At 34.7% G+C, this 19940-nt stretch overlaps 2 protein-coding genes across 2 annotated transcripts; one reads left to right on the top strand and one right to left on the bottom strand.

Annotated features, from left to right (window-relative positions):
• Positions 1-598: 598 nt before the first annotated feature.
• LOC107473301 (uncharacterized) lies at positions 599-3590 on the top strand. The gene is made up of 5 exons (XM_016092851.3): positions 599-808; positions 952-1537; positions 2033-2552; positions 2672-2753; positions 3457-3590. Exons 1-5 carry the CDS (start codon positions 752-754, stop codon positions 3532-3534), a joined length of 1323 nt encoding a protein of 440 aa, XP_015948337.1. The 5' UTR covers positions 599-751; the 3' UTR covers positions 3535-3590.
• Positions 3591-6824: 3234 nt separating this feature from the next.
• On the bottom strand, positions 6825-11807 carry LOC107473212 (alanine aminotransferase 2). The gene is made up of 15 exons (XM_016092761.3): positions 11439-11807; positions 11019-11069; positions 10564-10614; positions 10403-10468; positions 10250-10311; positions 9964-10042; positions 9776-9880; positions 9584-9694; positions 9009-9146; positions 8836-8910; positions 8593-8713; positions 8336-8490; positions 7663-7737; positions 7365-7568; positions 6825-7161 (listed from the first exon to the last, which is right to left on the bottom strand). Exons 1-15 carry the CDS (start codon positions 11688-11690, stop codon positions 7045-7047), a joined length of 1662 nt encoding a protein of 553 aa, XP_015948247.1. The 5' UTR covers positions 11691-11807; the 3' UTR covers positions 6825-7044.
• Between the last annotated feature and the right edge of the window lie 8133 nt (positions 11808-19940).

The raw sequence follows: 19940 nt of genomic DNA, 5'->3' as shown, positions 1-19940 counted from the left end.
GAGATAAGTCAGGATCCTAAATATTTTGGTCACTTGATTAGAAGTCTTGAGTTAAACTGATTAAGATTGTTAATAAAACTGATTAAGTGTTCAAAAAAAAAAAAAATCACACATTAAAAACTAACTATTAAAGAACAGAATTACTTCACTATTGACTATTAGTATTTAGTATTCACTTTAATCTAATATATAGTTAGTTTTTTCTGTGGTACCAACAACTAAACCTTTGATCATTGTTAAGTTCTTAAAGAAACTGAAAAATCACACTTTCAAAATTAGTTATTAAAAAAAAGTTGAATCATTTTTTTCAATAAAACATTATATGCTATTTGATATAAGATTTTCTGATTTTGGACCTCTTATACAACAAAAGTTCATTGGTATAATGTGATTGTTTTTATTAAGATATTTTTATGTGAATTTCAGTTAAACATATTTAATTAAACATATTAAATTATTTAACAATTTATAATATAATTTTCAAGATGAAAACCTATTCATGAAAGTAGCAATTTTGCTAAGATGGTAAAAAGAAAAAGAAAAGTGTCCTACTTAAGCATGCTGGCTGTTTCTCCCACTGCCTCTTGTGTCATTTTCTCTTAAAACTCACTGTTACATAACACATGACACCAATGCACATAGCATAGGCACCAAAGACTAGTAGCCTTTCATCAATAGGGTGAGTTGGTGAGTTAGTGAGTGAGTGAGTCAATCCATTTCCCTCACAAAGTTCAAGCTCAAACCTACCTTCATGGATGTCTCTACTCACAAATTCTTCCAATCTCCATCTGTATTGGCACCACTTGGGGTAATGATGACCACATGTTTGATACTATGACTGTGATGTCTTTTACCTTCATGTTTATCCCTTTGTTCTACAATACATTACATTACATTACAAGATTGTGTTTTGTTTTTCTTCACTGACTCACTTTTGTTGTTTGGGTTCAGGAGCCAGTACCTATTGAATCCAACATGAGTAGCTTGTATGGGAAGAACAAGAACAGTAACCCTTTTGTAGATGATGACTTCCCTGACCCACTTTGCAAGCTCAATCTCAAGGAGACTTCTGAATTTGTCAAGTCATTTCCAGTGCCAAATGCTAATAATGATGAAACCAGAAGCACCATTGTTGATGTTTCAGCTCAGAGAAGAGAACAACAACAAAGGAGAGTAGCATTAGAGGCTCCTGCAACACCTGGTAGGCCATTTTTCAGCTTCACAACCATTGGAAGGAACCTTTCAAGAAAGAGCATTCCTTCCAAATGGGATGATGCTGAGAAATGGCTCATGAGCAGTTCATGCCATGACTCACCAGCACATGTGAATGCTGTGAATGTGAATGTGAATGTGAAGAAGGTATCTGAATCTGAGTCCTCAAAAATGGAGTGTTTCTCAGACAAGTCAAGGGTCACAGTCACTGAGGAAAGGGACTCAAAAGCTGCCCCAAACTTCAGAAGGTCTTCATCTTTGGACCACCAAAACATGTTTGGTGCTTTCAATGGGGTCTCATGCCCAACAGACATAGTACTAAAAGGTGGGGGATCACAACATCTCTCAATCACTCTCAAAGCTGAAACCCCTTTTCTCCTCCTCCTTTTATTATTTTTCAATCTACCCTTTTCGGCAACATCATCATTATGCTTCCTTTTTTCTTCTTTTTTGTCTTTATTAAGTTCCAAACCTTGTTTAATTGCCATTAAAGTTCCTTCATCATGTTATAGTTTAATTAGCTTTAAACCTCATTTGGCTTTTCAAGATGCAAATTAATAAAACTATTTATGAGCTAGTCTCATTTGGCTCAAGTTTTTCCAGCTTTATTATAAGCTCAATTACTTGGACCCAAAATTGTAGATTGGTTGAAGATTCAAATTATTGACACATTTTTATTTCCTTTGTTCTAAGTTTGGTTGAGCATGATCATGATAAGTTTTACTGATATTTTTACCAAGTTGAATTTGAAGCTAGGTGGTATAATGGAGTTGAATTTAAAACAAGATAAGTTGTTGAGAGCTTGTGAATTTGAATGCAGATAAGTTCACTGAGAGCATAGAGCCAATTTTGCCAAGTTTCAGATACTCAGAGCCAACTAAAGAAGGATTCTTATTTAGAAACAATGCTGGGGATGCAATGAAAGATGCTTGCACAGAAATGGCTTATCATCATCATCAACAACAACAAAATGAGATTCAACACAGAGATGTTGGGACTGAGATGACACCTCTTGGAAGCTCCACAACTTCAAGGTGCCATACACCAATCAAGAGTTCATCCCCTCAGAGGCACAATACTCCTGAAAGTAGGTCAGGACCATTGGCTATGGCAAACACCAATAGGACTACCTGCAATGATCTTATTCAGCTTGAAGAGTGCCATTTTTCCAAATTGCAACTGGGGACACAATATGACTTGGTTACTTCAAATTGGAGCTCAAGTGGAGAAGAAGAAGAGGAAATATCAAAGAGTTTGAGGCATAATGGTAGCAAGAAAGGTGATCCTGAATACAGGGCTGCTACATGGGAAGAAGAGGAGAAGACTAAGTGCTGTCTCAGGTAAATACTTCAAAGCTTCACCATATATAGCTGTTTCATGATTCTTGTATATTCCTCTATATAGCATAGACTGACATCTGATATGTATGGCTTGAGCTAAGTTGTGAATTGATTTGCAGGTATCAGAGAGAAGAAGCAAAAATTCAAGCTTGGGTAAACCTACAAAGTGCTAAAGCAGAAGCACAATCCAAAAAGCTTGAGGTATTTCATTGTCAATAATCCTTTTTTATTATGAATTATGGTTATAGCTTGCAATTCTTTGTAGTTCACCAACCACCAAGAATTCTAGAATTCTAGTTGAAAGCATCAAAATTATGATATATTCCATCTATTCCAGTTTATATGTCACTATCAAATAAACAGTAACAGGTGAGAAGGATAGATAAAAGGGAACAGAGAAATGGAAAGTTAAAACAAATATTGGAATATTAGTACAAGTTATGTGCTGTTGTAAGATTCTGGATATAAAATCTGCTTAACATTGTTAGATTTTTAGCTGAACATTAAGAAGCAATGTTCTTGTTGGTTAGTCTTCCTTCCCCTCCATTTTCTTGGTGGTCCTTTTCCTTGGTCATTGCTATTAGCATTGAAAATCGAACTTTTCCAAAATCATATATCAAAGACCAAATTCTGCAAGTTTGGCATGATTTTAAAAGACACGAGAGAATTGACCAATTTGTAAGTAGTACAAGTTACCATCCCTAGATCCTTATCTGTTTGCAACCAGTTTTTGAATTGTATGTAAGTGTAGATTACTTTGTACTTTGTTCTAATCCACATGGTCTTGTCCTGAAAATATAGAAATCCAAGAAGATGTTAACTAAGCATGTGAATATGATATAAGTTTGAAAGTGCATGAGCTGGTTTGAACTTTTGATTACAATGGAATGCTTTGCATTGGCAGGCATGTTTCTTCCTCGAGCCACCAACCAACTCATGGTCATGGATACCATTCTCATTATTATTATTCTTATCTTGTTGACTGGTCTATGGTCCACGTAGGATTCCTCCTCAATTAAATAATAACATAATCATGGTATATCAATTGGCTACAGTTATATGCTGCTTCTTGTCCTTGCTGATTTTATGTATTCATGTTCAGCTTCAATATATAAATATGATTATGCACAATATAAGATAGGAAAATTTTCAAGTGTTCCAAGAACATTAGTATTTTAGCGATTTTAACCATTGATTTTATTTATATATATACACCAATATTCCTGGAAACACTTAAAAACCTTCCTATAAGATATACTATATGTACAATATTGGTTCAATTACCTTTGTTGAGGCAGAATGTTTATGGTATCCTATGTTTAAAAAATAGCAACTAGTTTGCCATAGCTGGTCAAGGAATTGTACTGGGGATTGTAGACAGTGAATTTATTTGTTGATTCTACCCTCTCCTTAACTTTATGTCACTCTCACTTTAAGGCAAGAGCATTTTTTTACTTATTGGGTACAAACCATTTTTTTTTAAGTCCGTCGTGTGCTGATGTTTTTTGTGGGGTTATTAAGATCGAATTTTATAAATTCTGATAATATGTCATGAAATCAATTATTTCAAACTTTTAAACTAATAAACAAAAATACATAAATGGTTATAGTTTTTGGAGTGAGTTAGCCCCATTCAATTCTAAGACTAAGTTCTCTAAACCATTTAAGACATAAAATCTGTTAGAAAATGCTATGGCATATAATTTTAAGACACAAAGTTCAAGAAGCATGCAATTGAACTTAGATGCCTTATAAATTGAAACTTGAAAACGGAATGGAGAGAATCAGCTAGGCAACAACACTTGGAGCAAATTCAGAAAGCCACTGAACAAGCTCAAAAGATGATACACAAACATCATCATCATCATAGCACTCAATTTTCAAGCCACACCACCATTTCTTGTGGTTGCTTCCCTTGTCATAACATCCATCACTAATAACAGTTAACAATGCAAATATGCAATGTTGATCTTTGATGTTTTCTGCCTCCAAATAAATTCTATTTTATCTGTAACTGTTATTATTTTATTTTTATTTTTTTGCACATTTTTTTTAAATGAAAAGGGGAATAGTTTTCTTCTTTGTCCATTTCAGAAGATCCAAAGCAAGGTACAATATATCTATTATCTAAGTCATGGACTGCACAAAACAGTTCTGAAACCTGAAAAGATTAAGTTTACAACGGGAAAGTGATGTTTTCTTTTGTTGTTTTCTTCCCTTGTTTGCATGCTAATGTTGTCGTTTAGTTCTTGGAGTAGGAACCAAGAAAAGAAAAGCAAAACTAAATTGGCAAATACATAGTAAAGGGTACTCACTTTTCAGATTTCTACATGTCCATTGATGGTACATCAACATGGCAAATATATAATCATCCAAAATCTTTTAGAAGCTTTAAATAACCTTAATTACTATATTTTGTCTATGGTGTTAGCTTAATGTACTTTCAATTTACCTTAAATTATTCATGGTAACACATTATTACTTCTCTTTAGTGCTTCTTGTTTAATTTAGTGTTGCTTAGATATAGGAAAATGTTCCTTAATTTTTAAACAGTTCACATTATTCAACTACTACATGCACAGAATCCCAAAAACACTGGTCCACTTTAGACCACTAATTAACCAATCCTGATGGGGCTAATTATACATCAATAGTTCAAGTCACGTGACAACTTGTGTGAAAATTGGAATACTATGCTTATAGTCAACAAATCCAACTGTTTTTCTGGGTCTTTTTGTGATTCTATATTCATAAGGTCTAGTTCAAATTTTAGTCTTGTAGCTAATGAATATCAGAAAACTGGTGGCTACTTCTATCAAAATGTATTCGTGTGAAGATGGTATTATAAATCCTTAGATGATTTAATCAAACATATTAAACATCTCATGGTTCACGGTACCAGACGACTTCATAGAAGTAACTATCCTTAAAATTTAGGTCTATTAATCCAAAACAATTATTTTATATGTATACAAAAGTTAGCTATTAACTAGTTACTTCTTATAAGAATATGTATTTAGTATCTAATATTTTTTTTAGACGAGTGCTACATATACAAGTCTTTTTGACTTACAAGTCTTACAAGTTGCTACACATACGGGCCTTTTAATGTGTTATTCAACCGTTTCCTGTTTTCAAAGCGCTACACTCAGAACGGTTCTTCTTCTTCTTCCTCTTCCTCTTTAAGAAATACACCCAAAATTCGTTGAAGTACATCCAAAAGATTACAGAAATACACCCAAAAGATTACAAAACTACACCCAAAGGATTTAAGAAATACACCCAAAATTCGTTGAAGTACATCTTATGCATAATTCAGAACTCTTTCTCTTTCTCCTCCTCATCTTCTGCTGCTTCTTCTTCTTCAAAAACGATTTCACCATGAAAAATCGAAAAAAAAAACGAGAAAACAGAGAGAAAAGAACGTAAATGAAGAAGAAGAAGAAGAAGAGGAAGACGAGGAAGAAGAACGTGCAGAAACGAAAGAAAAGAAGAAGAAGAGTAAGAGGAAGAAGAACGTGCAGCAAGAAGAAGAAGAAGGAGGAGAAAAAGAAGGCAAAAAACGAAAGAAAAGAAGAAGGAGAAGACGAAGAGGAAGAAGAATGGTTTGAAGCGCGTTTTGAGTTAGTTTTAATTGAACTTGTAAACCTTACAAGCTTTAATCGCATTTAATTATTCTGATGGTTGATTATTTAATTAAAAAAATATACAAAATAATATATTTTTTTATACACAAATTTATGATAACTGGTTCAATGATTGATTTTTAGTGTTTAGCATCCTTTTATCCCTAAAAATAATTGCATACTATTGGGAGATACTCCATTCCATTCCCTTTGGTGCATATTTACAAGTCCTATTATATGCTCAGTATCATGTTTCTCTTGAAGAAGGAAAAAAATATGCTCATAATAAAGTGTGAGAGGCACTAAGTCAAAGAAAACAACTATACAATTATTTTGTACCATGTGTGCATGGTTTGATTAGGTAACTAAAATCAATGGATTCTGAGAGGTATAATCATTCAATATAAAATTCCTTTATTTAGGTTAAAATTGGTTTTCTTATCCTTTGATATATTTTTTTGGTCCAAGATAACCTTCTAAAGCTGCACTGGGAAGGGAGAAAAGGAAATAATTTCTCAAAAATAAGCTAATACAAACAAGAAAGAAAGAAAAAAAAGGAGTTAAAACCAATCTCTTTCACTTTGCTTATTATTCAATATGCACCTATAATTGAAGTTTTAATTAACAACAAAATCATTTCTCACCCTGAAAACAAGAAAACCAATCTCTTTCACTTTGCTTATTATTCAATATGCACCTATAATTGAAAGTTTTAATTAACAACAAAATCATTTCTCACCCTGAAAACAAGGGGCTAAGAAGAAACATATCTTTCAACTTTTTGCATATTCAAAATGCAACTCTATAAAGTTGAATTAACAACAAAATTATTCATCCTAAAACATGCCTCTCAACTATAATATTCCTCAGCCGCGGTACTTGTCCATGAACTTCTTATGGAACTCGGTTATGCGAGTAACAATGGCCGGAATCTTGTCTTCTTGAGGCAATATGGTGCATCTAAAATGCCAAGTTCCAGGAACCTTGCATCACAAGAAAAACATTAACATATAATCAGTTTATAATCACCACTAAGGATGGATGATGCAACATAGTTGGAACCAACAACAATTTTTGTTGAAGCTAATAAGATAATAAATCACATGTAATGGAGGGAAGCCATTTACATTAAAACAGTTTGGGAAATGTTAGATAGTTACTGAATCGGCGCATAATGTATACGAACCTGTCCGAAACCAGAACCGGGGACAACAACTACTCCAGTAGCGTGGAGGAGGTTCCGACAATAGAAGTTGTCAGGAGCTGTTTTCGCCGCCTTTGCCGCTTCAATAGCCTTTTGGGGCAGCTTAATTTGGGGAAACAAATACATTGCACCTTCTGCTTTGTTACATGTTACACCCTCTAATGTGTTAAATGCTTCTTCCAGTGTCTGTGTCAAGAGAATAATGAATCAGGGAAGTTCAAAATTGTAAACAAAACATGTGTAAATGAATCCCTTCAAAAATGAATTCGTCGTATCTAACCTTTGCACGCCTAGCAAGGGAGGATAAAATGCCATCCCTCTCGGAACAGTATAACTCATAAGACTCATCTCCAACCTGCAACATTCATTGAAATCAAGAATGGAATTACTGCAATGTTGGTTAGTTGGTTTGTTTATTTCAATACCTCATTGCCTTCTATTAATTATGAGAATAATTTTAAGCAGCTTGTGTCAGTATATTACATCCGGCTTATCCTTAGGTTTATTTATGTTGGACATCCTTATAGGTTCACTAAATTTTCAATAAGATCCATATAGTTCAAAGGTCAATTATAGTGTGAAGATGTAAATTCATATAGAGAATACAGAGATTCATTTTAAACAATAAAAATCATTATTTAACAGTACTAGTGACACTGTTGACACCACATGCGAAGCTGTTTTCAATCACAAAAACATAATCTGTACAAAATAAATCTTTAGAGTAGTGTACCTCTAGTTTAAATGTTTGTGAAGTCCATGTTATATAAATATTATCAATCACATCCATAAAGTTTAAACATTTCTGGGTTCCTATACTAAACAATTGTTTTTCAACCAGTTCCACTTTAGTTTAACACTTTGTGATTAAATCTCCATATTGAATGACAACCTTTTGAGGAAAAGAACTAAAGAATTATTCCCAAAATATAGATGAGCGGAAAAGAACTAACCTTTGGTGGACTCATGACCAAGCTTGCAAGAATCTGACCAGAGATGTTAGAGCAAAGATTCACAGAAGCCATTTTATATATCTGTTCCCTGACTTCTGCAGAAAACCCGGTGACCTCCATGTAACCACCACGTTTCCCACACTCCCCGTAGTAGCCTGCAGCCGAAAATACAGAAGACATCATCCATATGCACGGATCATCAACTAGCACAACTGTCTATCCATCCTCTGATTATAAAATAGTTAGTATCAACCTACCTTTCGAGACAGACTGAAAGGATACTAGGGTGATATCATTATCCCCGTATCCCAGGGACCGGGCTACCTTCTTAAAGGAGTGAAATTTCTTCTCAGGAACATAAACATTTTCTTGGTATACCTACCAAAAAGAATTTTCATGTATCAGTAATACTATAATTCCATGAAAGCTTCAATAACATCAGCAGTTTAAGATGCAAATATAGTGAGTTAATACAAGATTTCCAAAGACAAACAAGTTACCTCGTCGGCCAAAAGAACTAGACCTTCTTGCTTGCAAAATTTTACTATATCCCGCTGGTTTTCCTCAGAAAGAACCTGAACACATGATAGAAGATGCATGTAAAAAATTTAAATCACACTCTATGCATCAACCACCCTACAATATTATCACTACACAGTTATTTGCTACTCACCTGCCCTGTTGGATTGCCTGGATTAATAACAACTAAAGCCCTAACACTGATGCCGTCTTTCTTGGCAGCCTCCAATTGCTTCTTCAGTTCACTGATTTCCAAACCCCAACCAGTTGCTTCATCTAGATAATAAGGTACCTTCAGAAACAAAATCATGTTAAACTAAAATTCTAACCAATATCAAGTAATATAACAAGATAGGCTAAATTTAACGTTTCATGTGATTTCTTGCGATTACATACCTCAGATATGTTCAACACTGCTAAATCATGCAATTATTGCAATTAGATTCGGTTAGAATATGTAACTAGGGTAATCATATGCTTGTATTTATGTTCATTTATTTCATATAGTCTATCTATAATCCAAACTCCGCTGATTGGTTGAGACGCACATATTTCATATGTCAGTTTTCTTATTTTCTTTCTTTCAACAGCCATTTTGTCTAAATTTTCTACTCAAAGTTGGTCCATGGGATACACATCATTACAACAGAGTACTAATAAATAGTGGCCTAAATAAATAGTAACTTAAATTGAATTAAGCATCAAATGTTTTGATAGGGAAAACAATACCAGGGAGCCACCATGAAGGGCAATTGAGGCAGAGTATAATGGGTACTGAGGGATGGGACACAGAATTCCATCTTTTTCTGACCTTAACAGCAATTGCATCATCATATGGACCTGAAAAGAGTGAAATGTCAATCTTTAAAGCTAGAATTTGAAGTGAAACAAAAACTACACTCAGCATTCAAAAATTGTTACCGCTGGGCTTGCCCCATCTGTCAAGAAAATGTCATTGGGATTGGCAGGAAAACCATCACGTTCTTCAATTCCTTTGGCTATTGTATCTCGCAGGCCCTTAATACCCTGATATGGAAAATAACAAAAACTTCATCTCCCACACTATAATAATGAAACAGTCAATACAACTTTGATAAATCGGGTTGTACCTGACTGTGACTATAGGCGCCAGTTGCTTGCCCAGGAATCATATCAATAATATTCCAAGCTCGCTCTATTGCGTCAGAACTGCAATATGTCAACAGGGCTTGAGGAAAGTCACATATACAACGCTGGTCGAGCTTTAATAGTTATGGCAAGGAAACTGTTAAGTATTGTGTATAGAATATCCGAGCTCTAATATATTTGTTCCCATATATTTAACATTAAGACGGTTAGCTGTTACAATATAACCAAGCTATCTCAGTGCTACTAATTTAATTTCATCCGTGGTACCTGAATAAAGCCGGTGTTTCAGGCTTCTCCAAAACAGATGGAATGTCACATAATGCAAGAACCTGTTGAAGATGAGATAGTCTCAATAAACACTGGTTAATTTGCACAAAGCATGTTGCATTCAACTGCAGAGAATAATAATAAGAAGCAAACCTCTCGGAAAAAGGTTATTGGGAGCTGACCAAGAGACTGAGGATTTCCAATGTTACAGTAAATTATCTGTTTCAGATAAAAGAGAAAAGAGAAATCACCCTAAGAATGAAATTTGAAAGAGTATACCATACCATAAGATAATATGTTGAAAAGAAAAATACCTCATCAAATGGGTGAGTACCAGGCTTAGCCTTCAAATCTTCTTGCAATTGCTGCAGCATTAAAACATTGTCAGGAGAAATAATTATTACTCAAACCATTAACAGCTAATGAAAATTCATTCCTCAAGATGTATTCCACTGAAAACGTTACTATTGTGTAAATATCAGATATACTTCCCCTAATCATCCTCTTAATTAACTCTTAATTCCTAAGCAGGGTAATGAAATGCATGTATTATGTCAATCTTAAAACCTAAAAAATGTAATCAAAGTTTTCCATGTTTAAAACTTAGAAGAATGTTTAGAATGATAATTTAGGAAGATATATCATTATGCTTCAACTTATATGACCGTTACTAAACCAAATTATGGTGTAAATTTCTTAACATATCTTGGAACATTAGCCAATGAATGACCTAATTTCTAAGAAGTAAAGCCAAAAATCATCAAATTACCTGAGCAAGTGTTACAACCTCTCCTCGAACAGCATACTCACACTTCAGAACCTGTAAAAACACCATAAAATCAAATATTCAGCAGAAGTATAGTAATTGGTGACAGCATAATGAACTTGAAACATCTTTGTTACAATAAATTCTACTGAATTTCAAGACTCAACTGACCAATAAACAGATCACGGAACCATTTTCAAGCAAAAGGGAAATAACAATTAATAATACTCTTCAGTTCATCCAATAAGGCACAAATCTAAAATTCAGACCCATAAAGCAAAAAAGATAAGGAGACCAATCACAAATTTCCAAGTTTGAAACTTTACCACATAAAAAAAAAATCAAACAAAAATCACCAATCCGGGGCATCACATGAAAAGAGAAAAATCATATTAAACTCGTGGGGCAGAAGAAAAATCAAACCTTGGGGTTGATGTTGTGAACGGTGACAGGGAAGGACGAATCAGAGGAAGCCATTGAAGTGGACGATGATGAGGACAAGAAACGGGAGCTAAATAGAGGTGAAGAGAGAGAAGAATAAGTCGAAGAAGAAATGGGGTGGTGGTGAATTTGATGCTTATGCTGATGATGATTCTGCAGAACAGCGATTGAGCGGTTGAAAAGGTGCCTGAATCTGACAGCGGCGGATTTCCGCATTACGAATGATACTGCCATGTGTTAGGGGATTTATAGCGCTAGATTTTGTGGCTTTGTGCCTTGTGATGAGAGAGAAAGAAAGAAGAAAGAATGGGGCACACGGAAGAGAGAGAAAGAGGAGTAAATCTAGAAGAGCGAAACAAAACAATCAACGGTATCGAAACAACGTATGGAACACTGCAATAGTGCAATGTGTCTCTGTCACGATGCCGCCCACTGTGTTGTGAAATTTCTGCTTTCTATGTCTTATGAGTTATGACACAATTTTTGTTTTTTACGATGCATTAGGGTAATTGGGTAATTCATCATGGTACAAACAAACATATCTTTGGCATTTTAAATGGGCGAAAACTTGTATATTATATAATTATTTTCGCATAAGATTGATGGTTGAAAATGTTAAATTATTGAATATATACCCATTTTGACTCTCAAAAAATTTTAAATCAGATATTTTAGTCTCCAATTAAAATTAATTATTCGATTAGTTCCTAACAATTAATTTCGTCAGTCACTTGGTCCTTTACTTCGTCAACTTTAACAGAGGACAAAATAGTCCCTGACAACTCTAACATCGGACAAAATAATCGCTGATCTCCTCTGTTTGAAAATGACATTGTTTTCTCCCAATTTCCATCATATCTTGCATAACACTAATAGCCTAATACTGTAACTTCAAGTTACATAATGCACACTCTACAAGTTCAATGTTCACAAGAAAAAAATCATCAACTTGTTCTCAACCAATTCATACTCAGGAAACTAATGACCATGTCTCTCAACTACTTGTCGTCTTTGATGGATCCTATGAATCTAGACAGCAAGTCTGATTTGTCAAGACCCATCGTCGTCGTTGCCATCTCCCTCCTCCTCTGCCCTATCATCTCCATGACCACATTGTCCACCACTCGATCACTTCCTTCAACTTCTTCTCTGAACCAATATTCAGTAATCGCTTCAATTTCCATATGAGCGGCAACGGCGACATTGCTGGTTGTACTGATAGCTTGGATGCGAGGTCGAAGCTGTCTGCTAACTTGGACTCCAAGAAAGAAGGAATGAAGCACTCAATGTCTATTTCAAATGAGAATTTACATATGATGTCGAAGGATAATCTTCTCATGATGTCCTAATGTCCAATAATCTATATTGCTTGCCGGAGAGTGGAGAAAGGCGTGTCCTTGGGGTAGTTGTGGAGGTGATATTATTGAGGACGTGAAAATGGATGCTTCTGGTGGATGAAGTGTAGAGGAGGTGGATGTACCAATCAAAGAGATTTAGGAAGTGTGTGGTCCATGACATGTTGAGGTAAGTGTGACACATGTGACAATTACACCAAGGCTTAATCTTGGAGCTAAAGGGGAGGAAAGAAAAGATGGAAAAGAAGATTGTGAAGGTGAAGAAGGAGAGTATAAATGTTAAGTTTATGCGAGATATGATAAAATTGGGGAAGAACAGCGTCATTTTCGAATAAAGGGGTAAGGGATCATTTTGTCTCTTGCTAAAGTTGTCAGGGATCATTTTGTCCCATGTTAGAGTTGTCAGGGACCATTTTGTCTTCCGTTAGAGTTGACGGAACCAAGGACCTAAGTGACTGACAGAATTAATTGTTAGGGACCAATCGAGTAATTAATTTTAGTTGAGGACTAAAGTGTCTAGTTCGAAATTCTTTAAGGACCAAAATGGGTATATAATCTAAATTATTTTATGAATTCTGTTAGGTAACTAATATTTAACCAACTAATTACTTAAAGGAATTTTGCAGCAGTAGCTTTGATCGCAAAAGAGTAGAAAGAAATAAGGGAAAATAGAAAACCAAAAGGATAGCAATATTAAATTGTGTTTCAGTAAAAACAAAACGAATCATCCTTTCAATAAAATTTCATTTCTCTACTTATATATCACTCTTAAAATTAAGACTAGTTTTATACAATTATCATAATTAATCATACTTAATCTTAATTAATCATACTCCTCGACATCCCCCCTAAACTCGAGCTTGGCCTTGGAACAACTCGCAGTTTGAATCTCAGTCTTTCAAATTTAGAGGCTGTCAAAAGTTTAGTAAGAAGATCAGCAACCTGGTCTGTCCCTGAAAATGCATAACATGTAACTGTTTTTTATTTATCTTGTCCCTGATTAATTGTACTTCAAGCTGGAAATGTTTAGTCTTGTCATGTAACACAGGATTCGCCATTAACAAAACAGTGCTTAAGTTGTCACAATATATCATTGGAGTAGTTTGAAACTTGACATCCAGTTCTTCTAACAAATACTTGAGCCATTGTACCTCAGCTTCACAAGCTGCTACACTCTTAAATTCTGCTTCTATAGAGGAATGACTTATAGTTGCTTGTTTCCTGCACATCCAAGAAATTAAGTTAGCCCTAAAATACACACAATACTGAATACCCTGACACAGACTTTCTATCTTCTAGATCTGCAGCCCAATCCAAGTATGTAAATCCATATAATCTCATATCTTCTAGATCTGCAGCCCAATCCAAGTCTGCAAATCCCTTCATCTTGGTGAAAATTTTGAGCCACTAACCTAGCTTTATACTTGTGAATGGATCCATTAGGATGTCTTTTAATGGTAAAAATCCATGTGCAACCTATAATTTTTGCATTTTCTGGCTTAGGCACTAAAGACCAAGTATTGGTTCTTTGTAGAGCTTTAAACTCTTCTATTATTGCCTCTTTCCAACAAGGAATACTGAGGGCAACTTGAGCTGTTTTAGGAGGTTGTTCATCACTAGTTTTTGACAGAATAGAAGAAAAAAACACTTTTGGTTTAGACGAACCTGTTTTAGACCTTGTCATCATAGCATGAGTATTGTGATGAGTAATGTGTTGAGAATAGTGTGATGCTGTAGAGGGTTGAGTGTTAGAGGATTCTATAGGTGGAAGAACAATGTCTATGCGAGAAGTGGATTGCATAGGGCCTTGTGGCTATGTTGGAGTAGGATTATGGCTAGGACCACAAGCATCCTCTAATTGATGCCTTGGATAGTCATTAGTTGTGACAGAAGGAGCACCTTTAATTGTATGTGAACCAAGTAGAGTGCCTTGTTCACTTAAGGTGCATGGATTTTGAGGAGTGGCTGAAGTGACATGTGGAACAATAGTAGGAACATGATACTTTGAAAAATAAAAAAACTATCTACATCCTTCTTAGTTAAGTCAAGCTCATTAATAATAGATTTAGAGAGAAATAAATTAGAATAAGAAAATTGAGATTCATCAAATTTAACATTTCTAGTGATATATATTCGTCCATTAGGTGATAGACATTTATAGCCTTTGTAATTAGGGGCATATCCAAGAAACACACACTTATGTGATCTATAGTCTTGATGAGTTTGGAAAAATCTAAATTAATATTTGTGATGACTAAACATTATTAAAATAATTAATTACAAAATTATTAATTTGATCTTCATTTAATACATGTTGTTTAATAATTTTGTCTTGCAGAATTTACATTTGGGCCGAAAATAAGGGAAAAATCATTGCAAGCCCAAGTGTTCTATAAGTACATTCAGCATTGATGCAAAAATGTTTTATTTGTTTGTGGCTGAAGTATTATTCTTGTTATTGGGCCAAAATGAAATCTATTGCTACCAAGCCCAACATTAGTGAATGTTTCCATGCTTTATTCAAATCCATGAAGCAAATAAAAAGCCTAAATGCTTCCAACAGATTCTATTTCACTCTTTGGAAGGATTTGAAATTTAATTCACTAGCATGGGGAACATGAGAGAGAAAGTGTGATTGACATGATGGTGATCATAATGCTACACGCCACTCTAAGCTAGGGAAGTTGGACTTTAATTTCACTTTGTTATTACCCATTAGCTTGTGTTCAATCTTCTCTCTCCTCTCCCTCATCTTTGCTTCTTTTTTCTTCGGTCATTACACAGGAAACCATGGAAGCTACACTAAGCTACCAAAAAGAAAAAGAAGAAGTTGCATGCATCAAGGCCATCAAGTTAATGCTGGTAAGAAAAAGAAAACCAAAAGTATGTTGTGGCTGAGATTATCACCAAATATGGTTAGATTTGGTGAGGTAATCTCGGATCCTTCATACTCAAAAAGAAGGAAGAAGATTTGGCCAGCAAGGTGAGATTCTTGAGGCATGACTTGTCTTTGATTCTGCTCAACCACCACAGGGAGTAGCTAGAGTGGCGAAGTGATGGTTGAGGCAGAGATTGAAGCAGATGAAGTCATCATCATCATGAAGCATCAAGGGCCAGAAATCCATCTTGGAGAGCAAGCCAAGAATGGAGAGCTCGGATTGATGAAGAGTGATGATCAAGAAAGGACTAGAGGTAATTGCATGTTGGTTTTTGCATGGTTATCTCTTCTCTCTCTATGTGGCTGAACCGGTTCTGTTTCTTGAAGGAGGAAGAAGTTGGTTTGGGTGTAGGCTTCAAGTGTGGAGGCTTCTCTCTTCTTTAAAAAGGGAGAACAGCCACTGTTTGGAGCAAGGAGTAAGGTTTGAGAGTGCAAGGCACAGAGTTCTCAGAGCTACCTAAGCTAGCAGTTCTTCTTCTCCTTCAAAGTTTTCTGTTTAATATTTTTCTGTTTAATTTTGTCATGTCTTGAGTCTCATGGAAAAAGGCAAACAGTGAGGTTTGTATGAAAAAGCCATAGAGCAGAAAAAGGCAGAGAGTGCAAAATTAAAAAAAAAGCCATAGATGTCTTAGAGTTCCTTTGTACACCTGTGTTGTGTTTCATGATTCTATGGGAATCCCCTTGTAAGTTGGGTTAGCACTTTACAATTTGTAATCTGGATGATTATAGTGAAATTTCATCATTGTTGTGATGGAGACTTGATGTAGGCTGCACTGCACTTAGCAGCTAAACCAGGATATATCTGGGTGTAATCTTCTACCTCTCTTCCCACTCAATTCTGTTTTTACTGTTCAGATGAAAAATCAAAAATGTCTCGTGTCAAGTGACGAGACAAAATGAAAATGTCTCGTGGCTAGGGACGAGCTAAAAAAAAAACAGAAAAGTTTCCTCTAAGTCCAGCAAGTATTAACAAGCAAAAAGGGGGCTAAGATTCAACCCCCCTTCTCTTAGCCACTGAAACCATCAAGTCTAATTTATTTTGATTAAAAGGTGTAAGAAGAGGAAAACATGCGCTACCAAAGATTTTGAGAGCTTGATAATCAGGTTTCTGTTTAAACAAGACCTCAAAAGGTGATTTTTGTGGCAAAATAAGAGTTGGTAACCTATTTATCAAATAAGTAGCTGTAATAACAGCTTTATCCCAAAAAATCTTTGGCATTTGGGCAGTGGATAATATGGTTAAACTCATTTCTATTAAGTGCCGATATTTTCTCTCAGCTTTTCCATTTTGTTGGGGGATATATGACATGAAAAACGACGTTGAATACCTACTTGTGCAAGATATGTAGAGAAAGCTTTCGAAGTGTACTCACCTCCATTATCTTACTGTAAAGCCTTTAATTTATAATCAGTTTGGTTCTCTATAAAATTTTTGTATTGAATGAAAGCTGTAAAAACTTGAGATTTGTGAGAAAGTAAAAAAGTACATGTATATTTGGAGAATGCATCAATAAATATAACATAATACTTGTAACCAAGATGAGAAATAATGGGAGAGGGTCCCCAAACATCCGTATAAACTAATTGTAATGGTGAAGTGTAAACAGTTAAAGAATCACTATATGGAATAGAATGCATTTTAGCTTGAACACAATTTTCACAAAGACTAGGCTTCTTATTATCAACACTATTATCAAAAGGAATGTTACATTGTGATAGAACAAGATGTACAGTTTTGGTGGCAGTGTGTCCTAATCTCTTATGCCACAAATCAAAAGAAAGAAGAGAGATAGAGAAAGCTTTAGGACATGAATCTGTTTGTGATTGATAAGGGACAATAATATTAGAAAACTGATATAAGCCTCATTGCCTAAAACCTTGTAGTAGAACCTTCTTGGTGAACTGGCATTTAACAAGACAGTAAAAGGCATGAAATTCAAAATAAACAAAGTTATCCTTAGTAAATTTATATACAAAGATCAGATTCTTGGTTATATGAGGATAGTGAATTAGCTTTTGTAGAGAGAACCATCTTTTAGAAGATAAAGAATACAAAAAGGAGTGTCCAACATTAGATATAGAAATACCTATTCTATTACCTATCTGCACTTGTTCTGGCCCTATGTATTCAGATGATGCAATCAAGTTAGATTGAGAAGAGATTACATGATGATATGCACTTGTATCGGGATACCAAGCTGAATCAGAGACAGTAGATAGAGCAGCAAGGAATGCATCAGGGTTGTGAAAGGTATTTGTAGGTGGAGGAGGAGTGGTTGCAATAGAATTCACTTGTGATGGAATGGAAGCAGTCGATGAAAGAGAGTTGTAGTTGTTCATTCGAGTGTCTTCATTTTGTGATGGTGAAAAAATCTGTTGATCAAATCTATGAAAATAGTGCCAAGCAATGTGTCCAAATCGGCCACATACTTGGCACTGAGGTCTTAGTTGTTGATAAAAAGACCTGCCACCTCTAAAAGGTCGACCTCCACATCTCTCCCTTCCACTCATTGGATTGCCTCTCACAGTATTTGACATAGAAGGAAAAGAACTTTGAGCAAAATTAGCTTGTATAAGAACATTATCTGGCTTTCTAAACTTATTCATCATGTCATCATGAGTCAATATTGGAGTTTGCACCTCATAAAGACTACACATTTCAGGTTTCGCGTTGATTATGATTAAAAGACTTTGATAGTCTTCATTTAAACCCTCAAGAGTAGCAAGAGGGTAAACTAAGGCTGCCAAAGAATCAGCAAGGCTTTTAATTTTTGAGATATAATCATGAGCAGACATACTATGTTTCTTGACCAAATTGAGTTGTGCTTTGAGTTGTTTAACATTATACTTGATGGATTTCTCGAAATATTCTTCAATCTTTCCCCAAATTTCATAAGCAAATATGCACCCAATCATTTTACTCTTGAAATCAGAATCCATATATGCGAGCATCCATGAGCCGAGATTATCGTCGTCCTGCCTCCATTGTTTGAATTGTTGAGATTCAATCCCAGCTTGCTGATTTGCCATGGAATCAAATTGAAGAGGAATTCGTATTGGATGGAGATGATCTTCAAGATCTTGTCCTCAAATTGTAAAGAGAGCTTGCTGTTGCCAAGTCTTGTGATTATTCTCATCAAGTTTGCCACTAATCGAGTGAAAGGATTTCTAATTGAAGAAATTTGAAAAAAAAATTGTTGATAACAAAAGACGAGGGAGGAGTGTTGTTGGAATTGGAATTGGCAGAATCTTCATTGGGGGAAGCTATGGATCAAACACCTGTGGCTCTGATACCATGAAAGGAATTTCGCAGCAATAGCTTTGATCGCAGAAGAGTAGAAAGAAAGAAGGGAAAATAGAAAACCAAAAGGATAGCAATATTGAATTGTGTTTCAGTACAAACAAAATGAATCATCCTTTCAATAAAATTTCATTTCTCTACTTGTATAGCACTCTTAAAATCATGACTAGTTCTCTACAATTATCATAATTAATCATACTTAATCTTAATTAATCATACTCCTCGACAATTACTAGTCAATTTATTATTAATTAGTAATTCTGATATTTTAAATTGTTATTAATTAATAATTATTTAAATTTTATTTTTAAAAAATATAAAATCAATAAATATTAATTATAGTTGTTTAAAGTTGTCTGGTTAAAAATTATTTATTTATATTTTATAAAATAATTTTTGAATTTAAAAAATAAATATGCAGTCACTAAAACGGTTAAATTTTTTTAATATTGGATGATATCTAGTATAATGCCTGATTACAATACAACTGTGTATTTTACTGCGATATTGAAAGCTAGCAGAAATCGTTTTTCACAATTTATAAACAGTAGCAAAAAGACACCAAAAATAGTAGAAAAGAAGAAAATAGATGGAACGACTAGAAGTATAGTGGGGTAATTTGATAAATAGTGGGGACAATTTGTGAAGGAGATAACAAAATTTGAGATTTATAGCCGCCTAAGACTCAATTTCTTTTTATCTCCCTCACAAATCGTCCCCACTATGCATCAAATTGCTCCCACCATATTTCTAGTCGTCCCCTCCATTTTCTTCTTTTCTACTATTTCTGTCTTTTTGTTGTTGCCTACAAATCGTAGAGAACGATTACTATTAGCCTCTAATATCATAGTAAAACACACAACTGCATCATAATTACGCATTACACCAAC

This window comes from Arachis duranensis, chromosome 2 (genome assembly GCF_000817695.3).
Source record: "Arachis duranensis cultivar V14167 chromosome 2, aradu.V14167.gnm2.J7QH, whole genome shotgun sequence".
Taxonomy (NCBI): domain Eukaryota; kingdom Viridiplantae; phylum Streptophyta; class Magnoliopsida; order Fabales; family Fabaceae; genus Arachis; species Arachis duranensis.
Note: the sequence above shows the minus strand (reverse complement) of the source record. Positions and strands in the feature narration are given on the sequence as shown.